At 32.7% G+C, this 27,325-nt stretch overlaps 1 protein-coding gene across 1 annotated transcript; it reads left to right on the plus strand.

Annotated features, from left to right (window-relative positions):
- The first annotated feature begins 590 nt into the window (after positions 1-590).
- Positions 591-25,723, plus strand: LOC100367144 (uncharacterized). The gene is made up of 27 exons (XM_085501276.1): positions 591-664; positions 955-1,127; positions 1,513-1,727; positions 2,336-2,476; positions 3,969-4,156; positions 4,593-4,749; positions 5,767-5,927; positions 6,384-6,549; positions 8,044-8,223; positions 9,125-9,258; positions 9,902-10,039; positions 10,329-10,403; positions 11,073-11,222; positions 12,732-12,944; positions 13,054-13,213; positions 13,751-13,934; positions 14,467-14,648; positions 15,201-15,379; positions 16,307-16,543; positions 17,253-17,425; positions 18,112-18,255; positions 18,694-18,879; positions 19,438-19,535; positions 20,438-20,526; positions 21,663-21,728; positions 23,095-23,221; positions 23,464-25,723. The coding sequence occupies exons 1-27, from the start codon at positions 599-601 to the stop codon at positions 23,628-23,630; spliced, it is 4,149 nt and encodes a 1,382-aa protein (XP_085357402.1). The 5' UTR covers positions 591-598; the 3' UTR covers positions 23,631-25,723.
- The last annotated feature ends 1,602 nt before the right edge of the window (positions 25,724-27,325 follow it).

Consider the following 27,325-nt stretch of genomic DNA (forward strand, 5'->3'; position numbering starts at 1 on the left):
ATATATTGAAACACTCATTCACAGGCAATGAAGCAAGACATTTTACAATTGTTGAAGACAATACTGCTAATCGTGTAGCTGCTCTTCCACCAACCACAGTCACCCCACCTTTAACTGATACTATCAATGGTACTACATTCCTGTTGTGTACGTCTCCATCAGTTATTGGTAAGTATACATGTATGTGAGTATTTATCATTAGTAAACATGTACATTTTTATTCAAAACTTATTTTATTTATTAAACGACAAAATAGGCAATGAGTCATGCTCAAATGCCAACAAAGGAGACACAAACCTATCATTGGCACTACCAAGAAATGGCTGTATGAATAATCAAGAAGAAATGTCTTTATTCAACAATAGGTATAAAAATGCATTCTCACAATCTGTTTGAAAGTTCATGGACAGTTTGTTTAGAATTCTCAGTCTTTCAGTTCTCTATATACTGTACTCAGAAACTTTAAAAAGAGAAAACATTTCCTTGTTCACCAGCTACTGAAGCTGCTGTTTCTGGGAGCCAGGAATTTAGCATTACTACAGATAATGTGTTGTTAACTCTGGATACTGGATTAGATTATGAAGCAGCTTTTCTATATATGATTATTATTGGTGTTGTTGACAATAACGCATCCCCTGCAGCTGATGGCAAAATTGTTGTCAAGGTTAGTGGTAACAAAAATACTATGATATCAAGCTCATCTTTATACATACGAAGTCTGTTTACACGATGGTCTACTAGGAGCTCCACCTATAGCCAAATTTTATGGAAAAAAACGGCGCCGGCAAGCGATGTTGTGCCATATGCATATTTTACATAGGGATATTGGCATTCTGGATGTCAAAGTAAAAACTAGATGTACTATTGAGTATGGCAATGAATTCTGGGTGATTTGAAGAATTTGAATGATTATGTAGCAAATTAATAATACAAACCACTGTTGTAAATTTTCAGGTTGTCGTTCAAGATGTAAATGACAACTGTCCAGAACTGAGTGAATCATCAACTATTAGTCTGTACCCACAACCAATTTTACAATCGGATCCACTATTTGTTGTCAATGCAAGTGATTTAGATAGTGGTGTAAGTGGGGAAGTGACTTACCATGTCTCTGAATACAGTGAGAGGTAAGTAGACATTAACACTGTAGTCAGTCATAGATGAAAAGATAAGGGTATGTTGTTAATATAGTGTTAGTGTATGGAATTCTTAACTCTTTCAATCAAAGCCTAAAGGCGAAATTACATGCAACTTTACTCCTATCCTATTCTTGTCAGCTGACAGTTTTGAAAAATCGTGTAATTCGTGTAAGACTCGCTAGTTTATATATCAGTATTTCTAGATATAGGCATTCATCTTCATTGTATTTTGTGTCAGATATTTAGCATATGCAACCATGGTTGTCACTTTTTAATTTTCTGCTTTTTTGATTGTATTGTATACATTATTTAGCACTGTCACTGTAAAAAGGAAAATATTTTCAGAAGTTTAACAGCTTTTTTTTTTAAATAGGTCAAATTACAATGATACTAGCATAGTTGAGTTTACCTTAGCTGCAATAGATGGTGGTACCCCAACACGTGGAGACACTGTTACAGTGGAAATCACTATGCATGATACGTGTTTGACTGATACAAGAGGTGATCCAATAGATATCAGTATCTATACTGGTTATACTACTGGAAAAGTATATCTTAGAGTTCCTAAATATTACATTTTAGAATTCAGTAAGTGCTATGTAACAGTTTGTTTTGTTGTACTATTTCCTTCCCAATCATGTTTATTCATTCCATGTTATAGTGTGTTATCATTAGAGTAAGGAGAATCTGCATCATTCATCATTCTCACAATCATGGAATATATCTACAGTTTTCTCATTTAGAATACAGAGACAAGTCCAACGATGGTCTTTACACTGTTTTTTTCTTCTTTTCTAAATACATATTGCAAAGTGTTTATAACTTGCTAAATGATATAAATTGATGACATGCAGGCTTTTTCTTGCAATTAATTTCACATAAGACACAAATATTAAACATTAAAAGCAAATTTTCTGTATATTTACTAGTGGATCACAATAGCAATATTGTTCTTGTTGGTCAGAAGGCTGTTTGAATTCTGTTTGAATGTAAAGGGGAATTGCAATGTGTGATTATTGTTTATATAAAGCACATTCATTGACAAACTTCAGTATTAATCAGTATATAATATAATTTCTTTTTCAGATTTCTATCAAAAAATGTATAAATTCCATTTTTCACCAGTTCCAACATACTTGTAGTCTTCTAGGTTGAAGATAATTGCAAATTATATGTTCTCCATGTGACCTTTTCAGGTTGTCGGGAAGAACTTGGTTTGAGAAATTATGTGGTACGTGATGAATGGATGTCAGCTTCATCCGAGGAAAGTGATGAGTTTAGTAAAGAAAGAGCAAGGTTGACACTAGGAAGAGATGATACTATACCAAAAGGCTCAGGTAAAGCGAGACCACTTAACCCATCTTTGCTAGCCAAGGTTCAGTTATTCGGCCTTGGCCTCAGCACTACACCTTGACAGATGGTATATAGCCAATGTTTATTTAAGTGCGATCCTCTCTGGAAATACTTGAGATATTTTCTTCAATGCATTGTCCAGTCAATTGCTCATTATAGCTGCATCACAGGCAAAATTGTTCAGTAGAAGTTTTCTTCTCAGCCCCGGATTTTACTATCTGTTACATGAGGGCTAAAAATACACCAACACTCATTTTATTAATTTGTTACCCAATTTTTCACTGTACTAAAGAAACACCGATAAGACATACTGCCACCTTGAAATGCACGGTAATATTCATGTGCGTGATGCAAATTATATGCTCTCAGTGAACCGTCATATGTTTAAAAACATAGCAACTGTATGTCTCTGAGGTAAGAACTGTGCACTTGCTTTGGGAATGATTTCAATATTTTGCACAAACCGACCCATGCTAGAGGCTGAGGCTTTGTATCCAACTAAGTGCTTTGCATTGAAAGGAACGGACACATTGAATCGACTGCGGTATCTGCGTCAAAATCGCATTGTAACCAAATCAAGTGATAGTCTACATAAATAAGTTTTAACAGACTGTAACAGTAGTTCTTGTTCAGAACCTAGGCCACATACCGGAGACAATCATGGAACTATGGCAATTAGGAACTGTGGAAAAGCCACCAAAAACTGCATCGGCAATTCTTCTTGATCGGCAACACAACGCTACATTATATATAAGACCATTTGTCACATGTTATGCAATCTTCGATTGGGCACATTCTTTAGAGACGCCTCCAATCAGATCTATTAATTTTACCAAGATAAAATACAAGACTTATCAGCTTAATCCCACACCTGTTTGTGAGAGATTATGTTTACATCAGAGCTTGCGAAAACGGGTGATGCAGTCCACCTAGCTCTTTTTATTACTCTAACAAGTGAAATAATATAGAAACAATGAGGATTAAACATAGTCACAGGGTTTTTTAAATAATAATAATAGATAATTTTTCTTTTACTGCAAGATCTCAAGTAATGCATAAAATGATCAAGCATCTGCCATAAAAATTGAATGATTTAATTTTGAACCTAAATTTCTTTTTCTATAATTCAATATCAAAATGCCAATCAGCAGGGAGTATGCTGTGGAGATACCGTTACTTCATCAAAATTGACCATTGACCCTCAAATGTACATAGCAAATACTCCAAAAATACTTTTGTGATAATTAGATTGATGCCACTCTGATGCTATGACCTTTGTTTGTTATGTTTTTCATCTACAAACATGACCTAACGTACACCATAATTGTAATGTTGATTTAATGAATTTAGTTTATGAATTCACTTCAAATACAGTGTTATCCACATATAATCAACATGCACAATGTATAATGTATGTGTAATAAAATTACAGTTATACATATCATAGCCCAATGTCTTTACCTTGCTAATATCTAGGATGGGTACCAGCAGTGTTTGATACATCACAATGGCTAGCTATTGATATGGGTGAGACATACCTCTATAATGGCATTGTAACTCAGGGTAATCCTGATAAAGAATACTGGGTTACAACATTTAAAATACAATACAGTGATGATGGAAGTACCTACACAAGCTTCACTGATGACAATGGGAATGATGTGGTAAGTGTATACATGTACTTGATCCAATCTGATTAAAATAAGATCAATTTTAAAGTGTAATTTTTCTCTTTTCTTAATTTTGCTACTGTTTTTGTTACTTTTTTATTGTGAAAGCCACACATAGATCTTACAAACTCCCATAGGAAGTCTTCCTCAAATCTTGCAATTTTTAATGGCCACTCATTCTTGAAGTAGAGTGCACTCTGATTGATTGAGTAAGTAATATATTCTGAAGTGATTGTGGGAATAGGATTTCCTGATCGAGTTGGTCAAATATGTATCAAGTTATGGGCTAGATTGAGATAACATAAAACAATGGGTCAGTACAATACATAGGATGAATACATAGAAAAGTGAATGGCCTATAACCATGGCAATGCTCAGTGGCCAATTTCTGACAGTAATCCTGTAATTCTTCTTATCTGTACTTATACAGGTATTCACTGGCAACCATAATAGTGGGTCGTTTAAGAACAACATTTTTCACAGTACCATCAAATCACAACATATACGAATTAATCCAATAACATGGAATACCGGGATAGGTTTAAGATTTGAATTATTAGGTTGCACACCAGCAAGAAGACTATTGCGTGAGTATATTTAACTGAAAATTTTTAAATGATATTCTCCTTGATATAATAATATTACAATATTATATTAATTATATTAGTATTAATAATATATGAGACAATTTTGATTGAACTTTGTAACCAACTGGTGAAAGTAACAATGGGAAACTTAGTATTGTCAGCCACACAGGTGTTTATAATCGCATACCAAGGCATTATGAGGGTATGCAACTAGGATATCTATATACATCCAATCAAACTCTATTCTGCATGAGTTCCATCTGTGTATCAACTTACTGTGGAATACTTTATTTTCGCTGGAATTAATTTTCGCTGAAAAGGCTTTTTGGGCGTTTTGCTTGGAATTTATTTTCACTGATTTTTCATGAGTTTAATGTGAAATATAGGAAAAAAAGTATATTCGCTGGATTTTATTTTCACGGAATCATCCAATCAGCGAAAATAGCGAAAATAAAGTATTCTACAGTATTTCTCAATAAATAAGGCAAAAAAATGTAATAGCATTTTTGCCCCACCACTTGATCTTAGCAGATACAGTTCAGGTAATAGCAAGTTGACATCCCTCTCTTATGATATGCATGAAAGATTTTTTACAGATAAAATCCCATTAAATAATGTAATGATCAGTATAGACTGTCAACAGTCATCTTGCCTATGAAATGCTCGTTTCTGCCTGAGCACCATAAGCTTGACATTTCATTCCTTCGGTACAGAAACGATGTTTACGCCGCTCACACAGAAACGTCAGCAAGACGACTATTGATAGACTATGATCAATAGAACAACCTAAAGGCTGTAGAACTTTTTGCAAGTCAGTGAAAATCGCAACATTTTGTTGCTGTAAAAATTTCTCTGGTGGTCCTATAACACAAAGTATCAGTAACTTTCACAACATTTTGTCGTTACGAATGCCATAAAATCCTGTGAAAATGAATAGCAGTAAATATTATTGGTTTACAGTTTATTATGCATGTTGTCAGTTTTACTTTGATAAATAGTTAACATTTCATCCTGTAGATGACACTGAGTGTGTTCGATGTGAGACTACTTACTACTGTATTGGTGATGATATCCAACGTCCTTGTGGTCGATGCGATCCACCATCACCGTGTGATAGGTCAATAACGGAGCACTCATTTGGACATGCTGAAGAGTGTTCCCCCTGTCCCATAGGATGGGTAAGTTTTAAAAGTTTTATGTGATAAAACTCCCATGATGCAATTGTCTAATATTAACAGAGTAAATGTTTTATTGATGAATTTGATATTCCCAACATATCTAATTAGTGAGTCTATGACTAATAAATTTAAGGTTTTAATAAGCACCTGTAATAATTAAAGGATGTATGCTGGCAATACCCATACATGAAGCATTTGTGAATAAGATTAATACAGTATATGTTTTAATAGTAACATCTGTTGAAACTACTCACTGTGTCTGCACGACTAAAAAGTATGTATACCCTTACATGAGGACTCGAGAATCAGAATCAATACAGTATGTGTACTAATATTCACAATATCTGCAGGATTATCATGTATAGGATTAATAAAGTAAATGTATTAATATAAAGCATGTTGTAGATCATTAACAGGATTGAGATGACAATGAGTACTGTCAAATTTGTATTGTAGCTATGTACTGATGGTTATGCAACACCATGTCCTATATATCACCATGGTCGATGTGATGAAACATCCTGCCCATCATCATGTACATTGTGTGAGCCTGGTACAGCATGTTTTGAGGGTGTTGCTTCCATATGTGGACCAGGATATTTCTCACTGGGGTATAATACAGGTAAGGAAGTACCGTCTCCTGTTAATGCACAAACAAACATTTCAGACCTTTTTTTCAATGATCATATTGTAACATGCATTGCCTTAATAGACAAAAGTATTACCATACTCAACTGCATTTATAGTGCCCAGGGTCCTCAACTCAGAAAATCATGATTTTTTTTAGGTGTGGGTGTTTACCCGAGCATCCCCCTCAAAAAAGAGTGCAAATGATAATTTTAATTCACCATGTGATTAAGGGGGATATTACGTCTTTGAGGGAAAATAAAATTACGAAAATTAGTTGCGTTGTCATCGACTTTTACAATGAAGAAACAGAAATGGTCACAAAAAATATGCACATTTTATTACAATATTAATTACGTACCACCCAAATTTATGAGATTAAAAATATTAGAGTTTGTTGGAATACAGTCAAAGTCAAAATCTTCAACATTATCTCCACTGACGAATGTGTTGGATCGTACACAAACTCTCAAGTTGAAAGTTAATTATTATTCAATATTGAAAAAATGCAAACAGTACTGTATTTTAACTTGTATGCTTATATAAAGTGTCAAGGTGATTCTGTGGTTAAAATAAATAATATTTTAATGTTTCACTGTACTTAAATTATGAGTTGCACTCCTAATAGAACAAATATGTTAACTTGTTAACTCATTGCCTGCTGACTTTCTTTGCCATTGATTTGTGTGTTGGCTTTCAGCAGGCAATATGGTAAATTGCATAATTACCTTTTTCATCCATTACCATTTTGTTGTTTTATTAAACTGAAAGCTCCTATGTGCATTTTGACCTGAACATCATCATCCTCTATTATCATCAAAGTCATTATTTCCTTTCCAGAGTTTTGTAAATGTTGTAAACCAAGATCATATAACAACCAGTCGTTATTTCCATTCCAGAGTTTTGTAAATGTTGTAAACCAAGATCATATAACAACCAGTCGTTATTTCCATTCCAGAGTTCTTTAAGTTTTGTAAACCAGGGTCATATAACAACCAGTCGTTATTTTCTTTCCAGAGTTCTTTAAGTGTTGTAAACCAGGGTCATATAACAACCAGTCGTTATTTTCTTTCCAGAGTTCTTTAAGTGTTGTAAACCAGGGTCATATAACAACCAGTCGTTATTTTCTTTCCAGAGTTCTTTAAGTGTTGTAAACCAGGGTCATATAACAACCAGTCGTTATTTTCTTTCCAAAGTTCTTTAAGTGTTGTAAACCAGGGTCATATAACAACCAGTCATTATTTTCCTTCCAAAGATCTTTAAGTGTTGTAAACCAGGGTCATATAACAACCAGTCGTTATTTTCCTTCCAGAGTTTTGTAAGTGTTGTAAACCAGGGTCATATAACAACCAGTCGTTATTTTCTTTCCAAAGTTCTTTAAGTGTTGTAAACCAGGGTCATATAACAACCAGTCATTATTTTCCTTCCAGAGATCTTTAAGTGTTGTAAACCAGGGTCATATAACAACCAGTCGTTATTTTCCTTCCAGAGTTTTGTAAGTGTTGTAAACCAGGGTCATATAACAACCAGTCTGCACAATCTGAATGTTTATGCTGTGAACCAGGTTATTCTAGTACAGAATGCAAAACAGCGTGTGACCCCTGTGACCCAGATGAATATTCAGATGGCGATTGTACTGCATGTAAAACATGTACAAGTGTTTCCAATTGTAAGTAATAATTATGCAAATTTGTTTGTCTAGTATGGTTTTATAGATTCCTTTACTAGTTTATATAAACAGGATCTCGAAATAAATAAATTGCTAAGCTTTAATATATTCCAAGAAAAAAAATCACTAATCAGGGACAAAAAGCAAAGTTTTTCTTTTATTTCAATGAAATTGTGCATAAAGCACAATAAAATCTTTTAGTTTTCACTCATCTTTATTACTTTATGCTAAATAGGTTCAGTGGAGGTCAGACATAAAATTAAACCAGATAGGAAAACACTATAAACTATAAACTATAAACTCAGATCTTTTTACATTATTCTATATACTGCAGATTTTAGAAGAATATCGTCCCATGATCTCCCAAACCCCTCAAAAAATACCATTTTGAAATGTTACAAGCAATGCTGAGCAAGTTATTTTTTTACCACAAGAGGGCACTATATGATTATTAAAACAATTCTATTTATAATATAATTTAACACTCGATATATTTTTTTGGATATTTAAAATCCAGTAAAAGAGGTCTGTGTGTAATTTATGTCAAGTCTGTGAAAATAAAAAAAAACAAACGCAAACAGATATTTTCTGTTGTAATATATTCCAGCTAAAATCAGTGATCCACAATGCTTTTAGAGCATGGCCAGTGGAATACTGTAAAAGGGTTAATTATTCACTGGGTTTTAATTTGGCTTTTTTCGCTGACTGGAAAATGCGGTAAATTAAAACCCAGTGAATATGTAAATTGAGCATAGAACACATTATCCAAATGATAAAACCGTGAATTTTAAACCCACTAAATATGCCTGAAACGCTAAATCAGTGAAATTTAAACCCAGTGAAAATTAGTCATTTTACAGTAGTAGAATTCAAATATGTTCATAATAAAGTGTTATTTCAGGTCCATGTTGGGCTGACGTTAATCCATGTTTTGGTGATGTACAATGTGTTAACACTGGTGGCAGTACATTTGCGTGTGGTGAGTGCCCAGAGGGATTTACTGGTGATGGCTTAACATGCATCGATATTGATGAGGTAAAGTTATCAATACATGACCTTTTACTGCCACATCCTTCATCTCTTAGTTCCATTTACAAATATATTTTATAAGGCAATTTCTTCTCATTGCTTTTTTCAATCACACTCCTTAAAGCAATCTTGTTATAAATATCTGTTTTCTGAAATAATTGTCACATTTTATCTGTGATTCTCTTGATTTGCCTAAATATAACTATAGTACAAGGTGATGATCATTGTATGGCAGGCAAACCAACAATGTATGTCAACACTTGATTTGTATGTTGCATACCGAACACAAGGACCACCATGCTTTAAATATTTGCATCAGGTAACCACAATGTGTTGGGATAACATTGCATGTCTTCCATATTAATTCCTAACATCTCTTTTTCACCATATCTCCTTTCAGTTTCCCGCTTTACCCTACAAAAATGTAATGTGTGACTGAGAGTTCTGTGACAGTGTTTAATAATAAAACTGTTATTTGTAACAAATATAAATATCATAAATATCTAAATATCATGAATAATAATAACTTCCACGTCCAGACAATATCATTTACAGACACCTAACAAGCCATATACCGATATAGCAGTAACGGTAGTTCTATTCTTTTTTTACTGTAGACTAATACTAATAAATGTGTGTGTATTTTCAGTGTGCTGCTAACCCAGGTGCATGTTTTGAAGAATGTATTAATTTAGCACCTGGATATACATGTAGTGGATGTCCGTGTGGTTATAGTGGATATGCACCACATGGTGTAGGAATAGAACACATACTTACTCAGACCCAGGTAGGTAATACATTATATACTGTAGAACCATTAAATGTTCACCATTAAATGTTAATTTCATGATTTTCTTGAACATTTTGGATCCTTAAAAGTTGTCGTCTTTCAGAGCTGCACATGGCAGGTCATACTGCAATACATAAATTTTCTTGGTATGTACTTCATTCTTAGTTTTGATTGTAAACATCAAACCAGGAATATATTACCATGCACAAACTTTAAATGTGAAACAGTAATTAGATGACATCTATATGGTCTGGGTTTTAATTATATTTTACTTCATATTGTTCAGGTTTGTGATGATGTTGATGAATGCCTCACTGGTGACAATAACTGTGATCCACTGTCAGTATGTACAAATACAATAGTAAGTATGTTTTGCTACATTATGCTTATACATATTCTAACAAATAGATCCCAGTATGTAAAATACATTAATCATTCTTGACAGCCATGCCAAACATTCCCATATTTGTGGTTGGTTGGTAAACATTGGTGCATATATAGCTTTCTCCATATTCTAGTTATACATGTAGCATGTTTATTACAATTTCCACTGACTCTTTCTCTGATGAATTTCAATTGAAAACTGAGTGGTCTGAATGAGTTCTCCCCCTGGTAGGATTTTGGATAAAACCCAGCACATGACAAATATTTTCTTTAGTAAAAATACTCTCATTCTTCTCAAATTCAAAAATAAAATTGGCATTATGTTTTACCTACTGTATTTGTTCTAAGAAAATATAATGATTCAGTATACAATAAATACAACTGTTAGTTTACATGCACTTCTATTGGAGATGTGCTTCGGATAGAGCAAATCTATTGCTAGTTTCTTTCTGGTTCTCTTAAATTGGCATCACTGATGAAAATGAAAGTTAGTTTGATAATGGCAGTGATGGAGATATGTGTGACACTGATAATGATAGTGATTTAGATAATGATGATGATTGTGATGAAATTGGCACAAGTTTACTAATGTAACTTTGTTATTGGTGTGTAATTACTACATTATGCAAATTCTCTATGTTTTCAGGGAAGTTATACCTGTGGTACCTGTCCACCTGGTTACATAGGAGATGGATACATTGGATGTTTAAGTGGAAATTACTGTGACTTGGGCACAAATAATTGTCATGATGATGCTACCTGCATATATACTGGACCTGGAACTTACATATGTGAGGTAAATACACTTATCTCAATCTTCTGTCAAAGGTTCAGTTACTGTAGAATACTTTATTTTCGCTTGGAATTTATTTTCGCTATTTTCGCTGGATGTCAACTTGCTATTACCTGAACTGTATCTGCTAAGATCAAGTGGTGGGGCAAAAATGCTATTACATTTTTTTGCCTTATTTATTGAGAAATACTGTAGAATACTTTATTTTTGCTATTTTCGCTGATTGGATGATTCAGTGAAAATAAAATCCAGCGAATATACTTTTTTTCCTATATTTCGCATTAAACTCATCAAAAATCGGTGAAAATAAATTCCATACAAAACGCCCAAAACGCCTTTTCAGCGAAAATTAATTCCAGCGAAAATAAAGTATTCCACAGTACATTGTTAACTAAAATGCACAATTTTTCTTTGTATTTGCAAGTGTATAATTTCACAAAAGTTAAATTTTCATTTTCAATATGTGAGACCTGGTCCATGTAAATATAATAAGGGCATTGGATTTTGTATGTTTCATGAGAAATCCTATCCAACAGAATCTTGGAATTAAATTTAGAATAATAAAATAGCGGTTTTGAGTGATTACAATAATGAAAAGTACATTTGATTTAGTAATTACATACCACAACCATGTTGCAGGTATTCAGTTAGCTCAGTATTCCAGTATTTCTGGTCAAAACAACCTAATTTATCATTTTTAATCGGTGGGAGGTGTTCTGCACATAATACAAGATGGGGATGCAACTAAAGTGAGGTATGAAAATATGATGCCAAGCAGTTTAGAAATGTACAGTCATGAATGAAGAATCTGGGTTTCCACATTAGCCAATCAGAATGTGATCTTGCTAGCAACTGTGTCATGTAGCAACTCAGTAGATCATAAACATCCTTTCTTATTTCTTACTGTATTTTTAGTATTTCCTTTTATTTTTCATTTTTTTATTATTACATGTTTTTGACTTTATTGTACTTTTTGTCAAGATCTCAAATGGGATACGATAGCAATAAAGAATTACTTACTTACTTACTTACTTCAAATAACAGCACACCTGATAGATTTTAATTCTTCTTCCAAAGTTGTAAACACCCTTTGTTATGTAAATCTCAAGCACACCTGGTAGATTCTACTTGTCCTTCCAGAGTTGAAAACAAGTACATTGTATGTCCTGTCAATCACCTTTATGACAGTTATCACACGGCAATGCACCATGCTTCTTCCCATGATTCCATGCACACTTCTATTTGCAGGGTTTGAGGTAATATGACAAAAACCTAAAATAAAGGATGCTGACAATTCCCTTAGTTTGTTTTCCAGATTTGATCTAGAAATGTGAAAAAGTTCGATTATACAACTTTCAGACTTTCAGAATTTTTGACATTCTTCAATCTTGACCCCATTCAAAAAATTCTACAGTTCTCATTGTAGAGTCGGTATCAAAACTCATTTTCCAAAATATAGTGAAACAGTGTTATTACATACATTATTGAAATGTATTCTTGTGAATTCATCAGTGTAATGATGGGTATGCTGGTGATGGTGTTTACTGTGGTTATGACATCGATGGCGATGGGTACCCAGCCATTGCGTTGCACTGCAATGAAGACATTTGTAAAGCTGACAATTGTGATGTCATTCCAAACAGTGGACAAGAAGACAATGACCATGACAATAAAGGAGACATATGTGATAGAGATGATGATGGCGATGGCATCTATGATGAGGATGTAAGTATAAACACTGCCCTCTAGTGTCTACTACTGATATGCCTTCTCACTTTTAAAGGAAGACACCTCTTTCAAAAATATCTGATGTGCTTCTCTATTTGATTTGTAGGATAATTGTCAATATGTCAAGAATCCTGGTCAGACTGACACTGATGGTGATAGTGTTGGTGATGACTGTGACAACTGTGTCAATGATCTCAATCCTGATCAGTTAGATAATGATGATGATGGAGATGGTGATATATGTGATACTGATGATGATAATGATAGTAAGTTAGATAATGATGATGATGTAGATATATATGTTACTGTTATAGTGATAAAAATATTGATGCTAAGTTACAAGATTGATTTGTTTCAAGAATTTTGAATTTTGTTCATGTTGGCATAGTTTTAAAAGCTGAATTGAGTCTGTCCTATGTTCTGTAGACATATCCAGAGCACTGCATCAATTTGGGAAAAATCCTTCTGAAAAGAAGATTACAAAATACCAGGTCAAACTGACACTGTAGTGGCTTCGGGTCAAAAAGCCAGGTCAAAAAGTCATTACAGACCACATTTCTAACATTCAATATGTTAATTATTTAACTTGCATATGTCTAACCTATCAAACACTGTATTGTTTTTATGGCAACAATTCAATGTTTTTTTCAAGACACCAGACTAAAAGGTCTTCATAAAAGGAAGATTGCCACACAGTTTAACGTATGCCAAGTTCAGATCCATTGCAGTCATATGTGTGCTGAAATAATACAGTGTATCTGGTGATGCGCTAATTTGTTTCATGTTTTTCTATCTCTATCTAGGTGTTTTAGATGATACAGACAATTGTTTATTTGTTGCCAATAGTGACCAGGCAGATGGGGATGGTGATAGTGTAGGTGATGCATGTGATAACTGTGTTGATATTGGCAACACAGACCAGACTGATAGTGATCATAATGGATGGGGTGATGCATGCGATGACCCTGATGGAACAGATAAAGACAGGTAAATACAACTTACACTGCTTATGCACTGCCCTATTTCTTATGCATACCTCTAATAAAGAACAGTACTATATAACCATTTGTTTTCACTGGATTTAATTTCACTATTTTGATGTGAAAACTATGAGTTTAGCGAATTTTACCTATCAGCAAAAATAGCGAAAATAAAAACAGGTGAATAAATATTGCATTTACAGTAGTACCATATTTTCAGTAAAACAATGAGTTATGTTATTTAAGTTCACATATGTTTAATATTAATAGCAAATTTCACTTATCAGCACAATGTAATCACAGTAGTTCCGCCACTAGAATCTGAAAATATTTCTTCAGCCTTTATTAAGTAGGAATTCCATACATGAAAATTTAATAAATTACCATTTGTATGATTTGCCAAATATATTTACAATATATACTACAAAAATATTGTTGTGATTGTTTTTTTGCTCATTAAAAAAGCGACAGACAAATCACTGGTTGGTCTGGTGAAACTTTATATCCCAGTCAAAATCAATGTTTTTATTATTTCACAGAGATGGTGATGGTATTCCCAATTTTGCTGACAATTGTGAGAATGTACCAAACTCAGATCAGTTAGACACTGATGGAGATGGTGTGGGTGATATGTGTGATGAAGATAAAGATGGTGATGGTATCCCGGATACATCTGATAATTGTCCACTGGTAGCAAATCCAACACAGACAGACTTGAATGGTAATCTTAACATAGTACAGTATATAGCAGCTATATGATGAAACTTACAAATTCCAACACTTGTTTTCTTTCTATTAGCAACGTAACTGAATATTTTACATGATATAGTATTTAAAAAATTGTTTGAGAATTAAGTGAGCAATGATAATACAGTGCTAAAGTCATTTCTGTGACATAAACAGGCGGACGGGACAACATTCAACATGTTTATTTCATTTGATCTGCCGTTTTGATCTCTAGTTGTGGTTGTCATATACTAACTGATGAACCACTGCACAGCAAGCAGATCGAAATGTCAATTCAAAGAACAATCTATGCTTTCATCCATCTAGATCATTTTGCTGACTGGGTGACATAAACTGGAATCAGCTAGATTTGAAAGTCTACTGTGACTATTGTATTGTTATATTTCAATGGTTATGTCCAAGAGTGGTCAGCTATCTGGTTAATTAGATTCTGCTATATTGAACAGCCAAGGTAGCATTATAGTAGGTTGCATATTGTGACTTGATCACATTGTTTAATCGCTTCAATCAATATTTTCTCTTCTAGGTGACTTGGTTGGAGATGATTGCGAGGACGACTATGATGGAGATGGCATTGATGATGAATATGACAATTGCCCAAAAAATATAAATTATCAAACAACTAGTTTTGAAGATTATATATCAGTTGAGTTGGACCCTACTTTAACAGACGCAGCACCCCCAGTATGGTATTTAGTTGATCAGGTAGGTATCATCATGTTGAGTTTCTACTGTGCGCATGACAGTATTTATTGAACAAGCAAAAGAGATTACTGCTTTCAGTTATCAAGAATATGCTGTTTTTCATGGAGACTTCATTATTTCAAGTTCAGGTTTATGCCAAACAAGTCGATTTTGTACTGTCAGCATTCATGTTGCTTTCAAATGTTATAAAATGTTCATAAATTGTGAAAACAGATGAAAATTTTGGGCATTGATATTTAGATCCCCAGATATCTCTCATGCAGGGTTTGTTAACCTTTTCACCATCAGACTTCCTCGTCCAATTTTTTCTGCACTGTTTTCTTATATTTTTCAATATTTCTGGAAATGAACCCTAATTTTTGAGCCAACAAACAAAATTTGAGTTATTCTTCAATTTTGACTCAAAAAATTTCGCTATTTTTGTCACAATGTTCTGAAGGAAAGTGCAGACTATAAACTGGACTATTTTGTGAATTTGTGATGAAAAGACTATACTTGTGGTGAAAAAATTAAGAGCCAGCACTTAGATAAAAAGACAACAATTACCAAATATTATCCTCTATATACCACTTAAATAGCTGGTTACTGAGCTATTTAAATTGACTACTTTGTGTTTTTAAGGATCACAATCTATAGATGAACAGAGTCACATTATGGACTCCTACTTTCTAAATCTATATAGCCACCTACTTCAGAACTTAGCGGAACTCCTGATCATGAATCCCCTTTCACTGCCATTTTGGATTGTTAACCTACCAATACATTATCACTACAGACAGCATGTATGTAAGGATGCCTCTACAGGGTAGTTGCGCGTGACAGAAAAAGATGTATATTAATAAGAGAATACTGCAAAAAACTTACAAAGGCAGTATGGTGATTGTATCTTCCATCGGTCTGTAATATAATTTATTATTATTTTTACAGGGCAAAGAAGTTCACCAGTTAGCAGACACTGAAATGCCACTCATGTTGATAGGTCGTGATTACTTTGGACCAGTGGATTACTCTGGTACATTGTTTGTAAATTCTGATGTCGGTACAAATTATATGGGTTTTGTGTTTGGATATCAAAGCAGTAGAAAGTTTTACATTGTGATGTGGAGACATAAGAATTTAAATTATCCTGATTATAGAGCTGGTATAAAAGGTTTACAGATAAAGGTGAGGATCAGTTGAAGAACAGTAAAACATAATTTCACTCACACTATTTTTTAAATGATTTATGTGGTGAGGGAGAGGTGCATAGTAGTGCTTAAATTTACAATGAAATTCTTTGATTGTATCAATTTAATTACATGTAGGTATCTGTTCTGCAAAAAAAAAATCATAAACCAGACATTTTTTCAAGGATTTGTATCCTCAAACAACACTAGCTAAAAGAGTTTACATGATAAATTTATGAAATTTGTTTTTTCATTTATATGATTCATTTTTAGCAGTTATGAATTATGACTTTTGGGCATAGTTTGTTTGACATTGATCACCCAACATTGCGATGATGATTTGTACTAAGAAGCTTCATTACTTCTTTGTTCTACATAAAACTTACTTTGTTATTATCCGGTATACCATACTTGCTGCGTTAGTAGTGCATGTGTGCATATAAATGACAGAGATGTGTGTATAGTCAAAATAAATAATATTATAATGGTTCAGCAAATTTTTATTTGCTTCTTTTAAAAATGTGCTTAGAGTTTTATTTTATTGTGATGTACCGGTAATTGTTGTTGACCATATTTCTACTGCCCTCAAATTAAAAACCAGTAGTTATTCTAGTCTCAATAGAAGATAATATTAATGAGAGGTCCAAGATTTCCATGGACATGGTCATTACTAATCTTATTTTTTTTTTGGATATTTTTTGTTTCAGAAAGTTATATCCAGTACTGGTCCGGGTAAAACATTGAGTGATGCACTATGGCATTCATATGATACAACAGATCAAGTCACGTTATTATGGCATGATCCAGAAATGAGAGGATGGGAACATAATGTGGCTTATACATGGACGTTGACACATAGACCATCTATTGGACTTATAAGGTTTGTATGTCATGCTTTCACTAAATAGTGGTCGTGATGTAGCATGTATCAAAGACAACATTTGTAATTTAATTATCAGTCTTCTTCGTCTAAGATTCATTTAGTAGTCTGGCTGAGTGTGCACAGACTCAATGCAACTCATTCACTCACAGTCCTTTGTTTCCTGAATAGTGCATTAACCTTTTCACCATCAGTTCACTCTTTTCATCACAAATTCACAAAATAGTTCTGTTTCAGAAGATTTAATTTCGACGAAAATGGCCAAAGTTTTTGAGTAAAAATTATGTTAATTGACTTACTGTAGAATACTTTATTTTCGCTTGGAATTTATTTTCGCTATTTTCACTTAAGAAATGATTCCGTGAAAATAAAATCCAGCGAATATACTTTTTTTCCTATATTTCACATTAAACTCATCAAAAATCAGTGAAAATAAATTCCATACAAAACGCCCAAAAAGCCTTTTCAGCGAAAATTAATTCCAGCGAAAATAAAGTATTCCACAGTATATAAAAATACATGTATAAGGAAAAAAATGCAGAAAAATGTTGGCGAGAAAGTGGTGGTGAAAAGTTAAACTTACCATATTGCTATTATAAATAGAAACTTATATCTGTAGTTCCAAAAGAAGTGCATACATTTGAACAGTACTACATGGCTTTAACAATTACTATTTTATTTTCTAGGGTGGTTGTTAAAATTGGCAGTGACACTATAACAGACTCTGGAGAAATCTATGACACAGCTATATCAGGAGGTCGTTTGGGAGTATTCCAATTTGCACAACCCAATATCATTTGGTCAAAACTGAAATACAAGTGTGCTGACAGGTAGAAAACTATTTTTTATAGTATTATTATTGAATATGAATCCCTATTAAGTTACAAAGTTTTGTAATTTTCATTTAGTTTAAATTTGTAAGTCTCCAAAGTGATAAATAATATTCTAATATTATGTTGGATGACAGATTGTCTCTCATAATGCATTATTATATGCTCAGTAAATGTAGAAATTGAATTAGGATTGACTCGCCTTAGACCATCGCCACTATTTATGTATGCAATCTTTTTCTGATATTCTGGTTACAGAATTGATAATTCAGGATAATTAACTCAATGCTTTGATAATCTAAAATGATCTCAACTTGGTAATAGACAGCTTCATGACTTAAAATTATCACACTGTTTTACTCTGCTGTAGAAACCATGAACTGTGGAGCACAACTCGTTAGCTTTAAATCTATATCTCATTTTATATTTCATTTGTAGAGTCAATCAAGCCTTGTATTTTGATGGTGTGGAAGACTATGTTACACTGAACACCATTCAGAATCTGAACTTAGAGTATAGTTTTACCGTTGAAGCGTGGATTAATTTGCCAAACAACTATCCTTCCTCCAAGATTCCTATTATTTGTTCAATTAATGCTGAGCTGTGTCTTTATGTGGAGAACAGGTAACATTAAAATCACATTGCACATTAGCCCAAACCAAGGGTAGATAAGAAATAAGGTTAGGAAACTTTCATAATCATGCTTGGTGATATTGAACACATATTTCAAAAGGTTATTGTGTTTATATTTGTTCTTACCTCAAATTAAATTTTCTGAAAATGCAGTTTTAACTACATGTATTACATAACACACATGCAATTGTAAATAGGTTACTTAAACACTAACAAAGAAAAAAAATGACATGTTTTTTTAAAAAACAACTGATTATCTGAAAAAAATAACAGAATGTGTTATTGGATGATAAGGTATACTGTAAACCACTTAAATTTTGCTGCAATGAATTTTTGTAGTACCACAGATAAAAGTTCACGATTTTCACTGACTTTCACAAAATTTAAGCTGTTTACAGTATTTTGTATGACTGTGTTTTGTTGTCTGATGAACAGATAATAAATAAAAATTACTCCAGACAATATGTTCAACAGATATTAATGAAATACTATGCAAATGCCTTGTATTGTATTATTGCAGGTGAATCTTCTAAAATTGTTTTTTTTTAGTTTGTTAAGGGGTCAAGTTGGCAAGAATCTGGTTAATGGAACAACTGTTGTCCAATCAAATACCTGGAATCATGTTACCATGAGATTTGATGCTCAAAGTAAGTGTAGTGCTTTGGACAATTATTTATTTATTGAATATGGTGCTTTAAATATACACATCTGCTTAATTATGGATGCTTTGGATTACTTTTATTTTTTAGCTGTAGCAATATATCGCAATATTCAATCCACAACCATGCGATACTTTATGACCTTCTTGTTCTTTTTTAACTCTGTTATTATTGACTAGGTTCCACAAATAACAATGGCACACACAAAGCGTCTTATAATCCAAACATTTTCTGAAACCTTGCCATTATTGGTCACTTTCAATAATCATTATTGATATTGACAATAAAACTATTCCAACTCATAATATGTTACCGTACTCGTTTTCAGCAAAGAATCAACTCTAAAAGTAGAATCAGCGAGATACATTAGAATGTTTCCATTTCATTGCAATACTTTCCATTCCCAAATGTGGATATTCTAAATACATATATGCATGTTTCAGTATTACATATGCTAATATACCGGTATCAGGAAATATTAAATATTTTTTTAGTTTTAGATATAAATAATATAATAATAATCCAATAATTCGGCAAAGCAAAGTGTTTGATGTGCATTCCAGAGTATGCATATTTTCTTGGATGCTACTTTTTATGCTATTGCTTATTTTATGGTCAGCTCCAATATTTCCAGACTGATGCAGTTGCACATATGATGAAGATGTCCTTCCCAGCTTGTGGTATCATTTGAAGCAATATTGATATTTCATTTCTGTTAAACATTTGTTATTTCCAGTATTAGCCACATTTGACATCTGAATATTGTGAGGAGACATCTCAGAAACTATGGGATTGTATCAATCTTTTTTACTTGATTAGTCAAAGTTTCATCATTATTACTTTTTGCATCTTAGAATCTTGAAAATGTTTGTACAATCTCTATTTATTAGATTTACTACTGGACATATTCATCAATGGTACAACATTACCTATTACTGGACCTGAAGCTTCATTAACAGATGCCAACCTGCCAGCCTGGGTAATTAAGATTTGACCATCAAAATGCCTTTTCCCTTTATTTTAGTGTCCATTTATAAGCACATTTTATTAGTTCCTGTCAATTGAAGTAAACTACAGGGACTATTAATTTTTATTCTGTTCATCTGCATTTGTCAAAATTTTACACAAAGACAGTAGATAATGACATAAATGCACCACAAGTTACTTAACGGCTGATGACCATTTAGGATTCACAATTTGCTATATCCTGATACCCATGCCACTTCTCATAGATGATGATGATGATTTTGATCAAACTTGGTAATGCATATTGGGTTACAAGTGCACGTCATGTATTTTTTTTAAGATTTGGTCAAATATGGTAGCCATTTTGTTTTTATTCATGTCTGTGCCAATTCTTCACTAAGTATTGCTTATTTCAATTGAAAGTTTGCACACAAGTACTACTGTCATACTACATGTTTTGATGTTGTGCAATTTGTCATATCAACTGCCATTTTGTTTAAAATCGTAAAATTGTATTCTGTATACCATTTTCTCACGGATGGACAGAGCAATTCACACTTTGTATCATTATCATGCACTTTGGGTTGCAGGTGCATGTCATGTATCAGTATGTCTGTCTAGATCTTTATATAATATATCAAACATTCGATGGGTCTGATTCAAAACAATGAACAAGTGGTCATTTCCTTCTCAAGAATGCTATTCCAGATGTCTCGACATACCTGGATGGGTTGCATTCACCCTTTGTACAGTTCACAATTACCAGAAACTTTTGGCCAAAGTTGTGATCCAATTGTACATCAAGCATTATCAGGTTTCAAATCGAGATGGCTGCCTGGTGGCCATTGTCCTTGTACAAGTATCAAAATCTAGCTATTTGCCATATTCCTGTACTCCTATATACATTCATACATATACTTTGTATATACATAATGTACTCACTATTAATCTATGAAGGGCGGCAGTCGTTGTGCCGCGTCCTGTTCGATATGGGACTCATAGCGACGTATACAACGAGTATAAATTACATTGTTTATTTACATGAAATTCGAACACACGCTTTAAAATACTGATGTATAGAGAATGTCATGACTTGTTCAGTATCATTAATATATACCTAATGAAATTGTGCTCTATTGTTTTTTAAAGGCTGCTGATACAGTGATGAATCTAGGTTATGATAACAATACATATTTTATTGGTATGATGGATGAGGTAGGTTGTGCAATTTATCCCATGTACTGACATAAATAAATACACTTTCATAAAATACTACCATGGAAATGTCACAGAGTGGGCAAAATGTATGTCATCTGTGAATTATGCATGCATAATATAACAGAATATATATCGCTCCAAAAAGTCTAAAACTGAATAGAGCAACTTACAACACCAACTTGGCATATATGAATATAAAAAAAACATATTTTTTGAAACTAACATGGAGTATTGAACATGTTTATAAACTGGAAACTGATTGAAAATTTTATAATAAAGAATTATAAAAACATTCTCAAACAGTCTGAAAACAGGGACTTATGTTTTGACCTCCGTGTGTCCGTTCGTGCGTGCGTTGGGATCTGGTTCTTAGAAATGCCTGGACCAATCACAATCAAACTTCACACATACATCATACATGATATTACACATATGCACGTCTATTTGTTTCACGATCTGATTCAAGATGGCCGAATGGCAGCCATTTTGTGCTAAAAATCATCAAAATTAAGCATTTTTCAGCTGTTTACAGATGGATTTTGTTCAAACCTTGTATATATGTTGGATATTATTGGACCTTGATGCACATCATTTTGTTTTACGATCTGATTCAAAATGGACGAATGGTGGCCATTTTTGTGCTAAAAAATCATCAAATATCAAGCATCAAATATCTGGCATTTATGGATGGATTTCATTCAAACTTGGTACATATATTAGACATTACAGGTTTCTGATGCACATCATTTATTTTTCAGATCGGATTCAAAATGGCTGTCTGGAGGCCATTTTGTTATAATGAATTGGCTTCTAGACCCATATCTCTGACTTGTTTTGACTGATTATGTTCAAATTTTAAATATTCATTATACATCATGTCATAGATAGACAGATATATTGGTTTGACAATCCTATTCAAAATGGCCAAATGGTGGCTATTTCTTGCATTTATGGATGGATTTTGTTCAAACTAACATACATTAGACATTACAGATTCCTGATGCACGTCATTTTATTTTTCAGATTCGATTCAATGATTGGGCTTCTAGAGCCATATCTCTTAAATGCTTTGACTGATTATATTCAAATTTTATATATTCGTTATACATCATGTTATATATATATATACATGTATTCAAAATGGCTGATTTTGAATGCCGTTCCAAAGTACTTGTTTGACAATCAGATACAAATGTCAATCATTTTAATGTTAAAAAATCATACTCCTGACATGGTTATATTCCAGCTATATTACTATAAACAAAAGTATATATCTTAAATTCGATAACTATTTTAAACGGGGACTTGTGCCATGCATGGCTTGTTATCTTCTAATATAAATCAACAAATTATTTCTTGTTAGGTTCGTATATGGGCATTGGCGTTATTAGATTCTGAGATCGATGAACATATGCAGTTAGCAGGACTTGAAAGACAAAGACACAAAAAGTTACTTGAAACGCATTATAATATGGACTCAGAAAGTGAAGGTATGCCTAATGTGTAACAGTTGAAATGAAATTTTAACATGAGGTCCGGTGCTTCAAATAAGTCTCCACATAAAGAACTTCCCTCTCTGCTGTACAGTGCCCTCATTATGTAATATTATAAATTATTTTTTATATTACAGTTCGGTTATCTATAATGTAATTATCTGCCTGTAAACTGTAATAAAATATATATTTAGTGTGATGTTGAAGTGATAACATTTCATATTTTTTTTTATTTACAGGAGCTACAGTGTTGTTAGACAGTGGTTTGTATGGACATGATGGCACCATAGAAGGCAATGCTGTATTTGTAGCAAGTAGTTTAGACCAAGGAAGATTTCAAGTTACATACACAGATGCCAAACGACGACGTAAACGAAGTATTACTTATGACCACTCAGAACTTTAATTTGTTCCGTGAACTAAAAAAAAAATTCACCATGGTGAGGCAGTGCTGGGTTGTAAACAGTCACAGTTATTTACAATTTCATCCTTGTGCCAAAAGAGATATCTACAAAATAGTTTCAGGCTCTCTGGTTGCTTAGTTATCATGCACTTGAATTAACCTTTTAGGCAGCATATTTTAAACATTTCTATGTATTTTTTGACAATTTCTCTGTTAATTTTCGACCTAATGTACATATTTTCACTGTCTAAATCAGGTCTTGGGCGAAATATTTGAAAACATTTATGGGCTACTTTCATTCGATCTATCGATCGCACTTTTCAGACTGTGTTTTTTACTTAGAGAATCGCAAAAAAGACCATTCATATACTATTTGTACTGAACGAAGGAATCACTACCGTTTAACTCCCAATGTAGTTTCAAGTATCACAGGTATTATTTCGTGATGAGGTTTACAACACACAGAGCAATGTTGTTGCCACCAAATTGAACTGACTGCTTAAATGGTTGCTAAGGTGCATGAATCGTGGTCATGCGTGATCCCGTAGCTTGCGGAAAATGGCTTCACTATTTTGACCGCCAAAATTAAATTTTGATTCTTTTCATTGAGTAAACCCCCATTATTATTTTCAATAATTTGTCTATTTGATACAAAATTGAAAAACAAATACAGAAAAATGTGCAAAATTGTGCACAAAAATATTAGCAATAAAAATATATGGTTAAACATAAAACTGTTACACACAGATCCATCCTGCTTTCACCATGATGTGAATAATGCAATACAGGATTTATACCCAAAATTTATTAACTAGTAGTTATATTATTATAAATCTGGATTACTTTTCTGTAAATATAATGTACTGTGCCAAAGAAAACTATATTTTTTTGATGTGCATTTAAAATAAATATTTGTATATTGTTCACAACAAGCTTAGTGTTCAAACTCTAGGAGGGCGGTATTGTTGGTTTACTGTCATTTTAAACTCTATTTTGGTAAACTTGTATTAAAATCAAATGTTATTTGATAATTTTTGTAAAGTCTGTGAATATAAATCAATGCTTATTATATTCATTTGTCATTAGCTAACATAATGTTGTCATTTTATAAACTCAGATGTTTGTGTAAAATTGTGTTGTTTTTTACTTGTATTCAAAACAGGCTGGAACCTTGTTTTAACCATTATTGTACATAAAGCACTGAATTTTTGTGTACATTATCAATCTCTAAACATTTACATTAAAATCACCCAGGAGGTGTTGTTTTCATATTTGATTGCAGTATATCTTTTTGAAATACATGTAGTAGTACCTTAGAAATTAATAAGCTGATATATTAGACCTATAAACAGGCATCCATGTCATTCATTGTACCACATATATTACATTGTCAAATCTCAATGTGTTTATTGACTTCTTTTCATGATGGCAGTTCTACTATGATTAAAGCGTGGTAGTCGTCGTTCCACGCACGTGCGAGATATATGGGTCTCATATAAACAGAGATGGCGACTTTGACTGTTGCCCATATCAAAGAGTACAAACTGAGATGTTTCCAAGCTTTAATCGCCGGTGGTATTCAGTGCAAGTCGTGCCCAGGTCAAACCTCATACTTGTGATTTCCATTTGAAGAGCATTGGATTGTGGGAAAATCAATGTTTATCAACACAAATGTCGCACATACGCAGCGCAACAACCGCCGCACTTTAAATTACATTTTTTTTTTTGTATGTGCCTAAATTCTAAAACTCTAAATGATTGGTTTTCATGTAAAGATAATCACAATTTTGACAAATGTTGTTTTAGTTACTTGTACCAGATTTATAAAGTCTGGTATGAATCTAGGCTCTATTTATAGTATAGGAATGCCAGCATATTCACATTTTCTATCAGTAGTGTATCATGGAATGCTTTACAAACTTATACATGTAACCATGTAATAAAAAACAAGTTCTGTGATATTAAAATTACTGATTCAGAATCTTTTTGATTTTATATATTTTTTTAATTTTATTTTTACAGGATGGACTATGTAAGAACTGTACTTCTCATATGATAGATGCAATAAATGTTACATATGACTGATTTCATTCATACATATTCATACTAATGATATGGTGGAACCCAGCATACATTGTATAGTTCCATACAAATGATATGGTGAAACATAGCGTATAGAGTTCCATACATATAATATGTTGAAATACACCCTATAGAATTCCATACAAATAATATGTTGAAACACACCCTATAGAATTCCATACAAATAATATGTTGAAACACACCATATAGAATTCATACAAATAATATGTTGAAACCCACCATATAGAATTTCATACAAATAATATGTTGAAACCCACCATATAGAATTCCATACAAATAATATGTACGTTGAAACACACCCTATAGAATTCCATACAAATATGTTGAAACCCACCATATAGAATTTCATACAAATAATATGTTGAAACCCACCATATAGAATTTCATACGAATAATATGTTGAAACCCACCCTATAGAATTTCATACAAATAATATGTTGAAACCCACTCTATAGAATTCCATACAAATAATATGTTGAAACCCACCATATAGAATTTCATACAAATAATATGTTGAAACCCACCATATATAAATTCCATACAAATAATATGTTGAAACACACCCTATAGAATACCATACAAATAATATGTTGAAACACACCCTATAGAATTCATACAAATAATATGTTGAAACACACCCAGTAGAATTCCATACAAATATGTTGAAACACCCTATAGAATTCATACAAATAATATGTTGAAACACACCCTATAGAATTCCATACAAATAATATGTTGAAACACACCCTATAGAATTCCATAAAAATAATATGTTGAAACACACCCTATAGAATTCATACAAATAATATGTTGAAACACACCCTATAGAATTCCATACAAATAATATGTTGAAACACACTCTATAGAAATCCATACAAATATGTTGAAACCCACCCTATAAAATTTCATACAAATAATATGTTGAAACACACCCTATAGAATTCATACAAATAATATGTTCAAACACACCCTATAGAATTCCATACAAATAATATGTTGAAACCCACCATATAGAATTCCATGCAAATAATATGTTGAAACCCACCATATAGAATTCCATACAAATAATATGTTGAAACCCACCCTATAGAATTCCATACAAATAATATGTTGAAACACACCCTATAGAATTCCATACAAATAATATGTTGAAACACACCCTATAGAATTCCATACAAATAATATGTTGAAACACACCCTATAGAATTCCATACAAATAATATGTTGAAACACACCATATAGAATTTCATACAAATAATATGTTGAAACCCACCATATAGAATTCCATACAAATAATATGTTGAAACCCACCATATAGAATTCCATACAAATAATATGTTGAAACACACCCTATAAGAATTCCATACAAATAATATGTTGAAACACACCCTATAGAATTCCATACAAATAATATGTTGAAACACACCCTATAGAATTCCATACAAATAATATGTTGAAACACACCATATAGAATTTCATACAAATAATATGTTGAAACCCACCATATAGAATTCCATACAAATAATATGTTGAAACCCACCATATAGAATTCCATACAAATAATATGTTGAAACACACCCTATAGAATTCCATAC

Source organism: Saccoglossus kowalevskii, chromosome 7, assembly GCF_978046115.1.
Source record: "Saccoglossus kowalevskii chromosome 7, keSacKowa6.1, whole genome shotgun sequence".
Classification (NCBI taxonomy): Eukaryota; Metazoa; Hemichordata; class Enteropneusta; family Harrimaniidae; genus Saccoglossus; species Saccoglossus kowalevskii.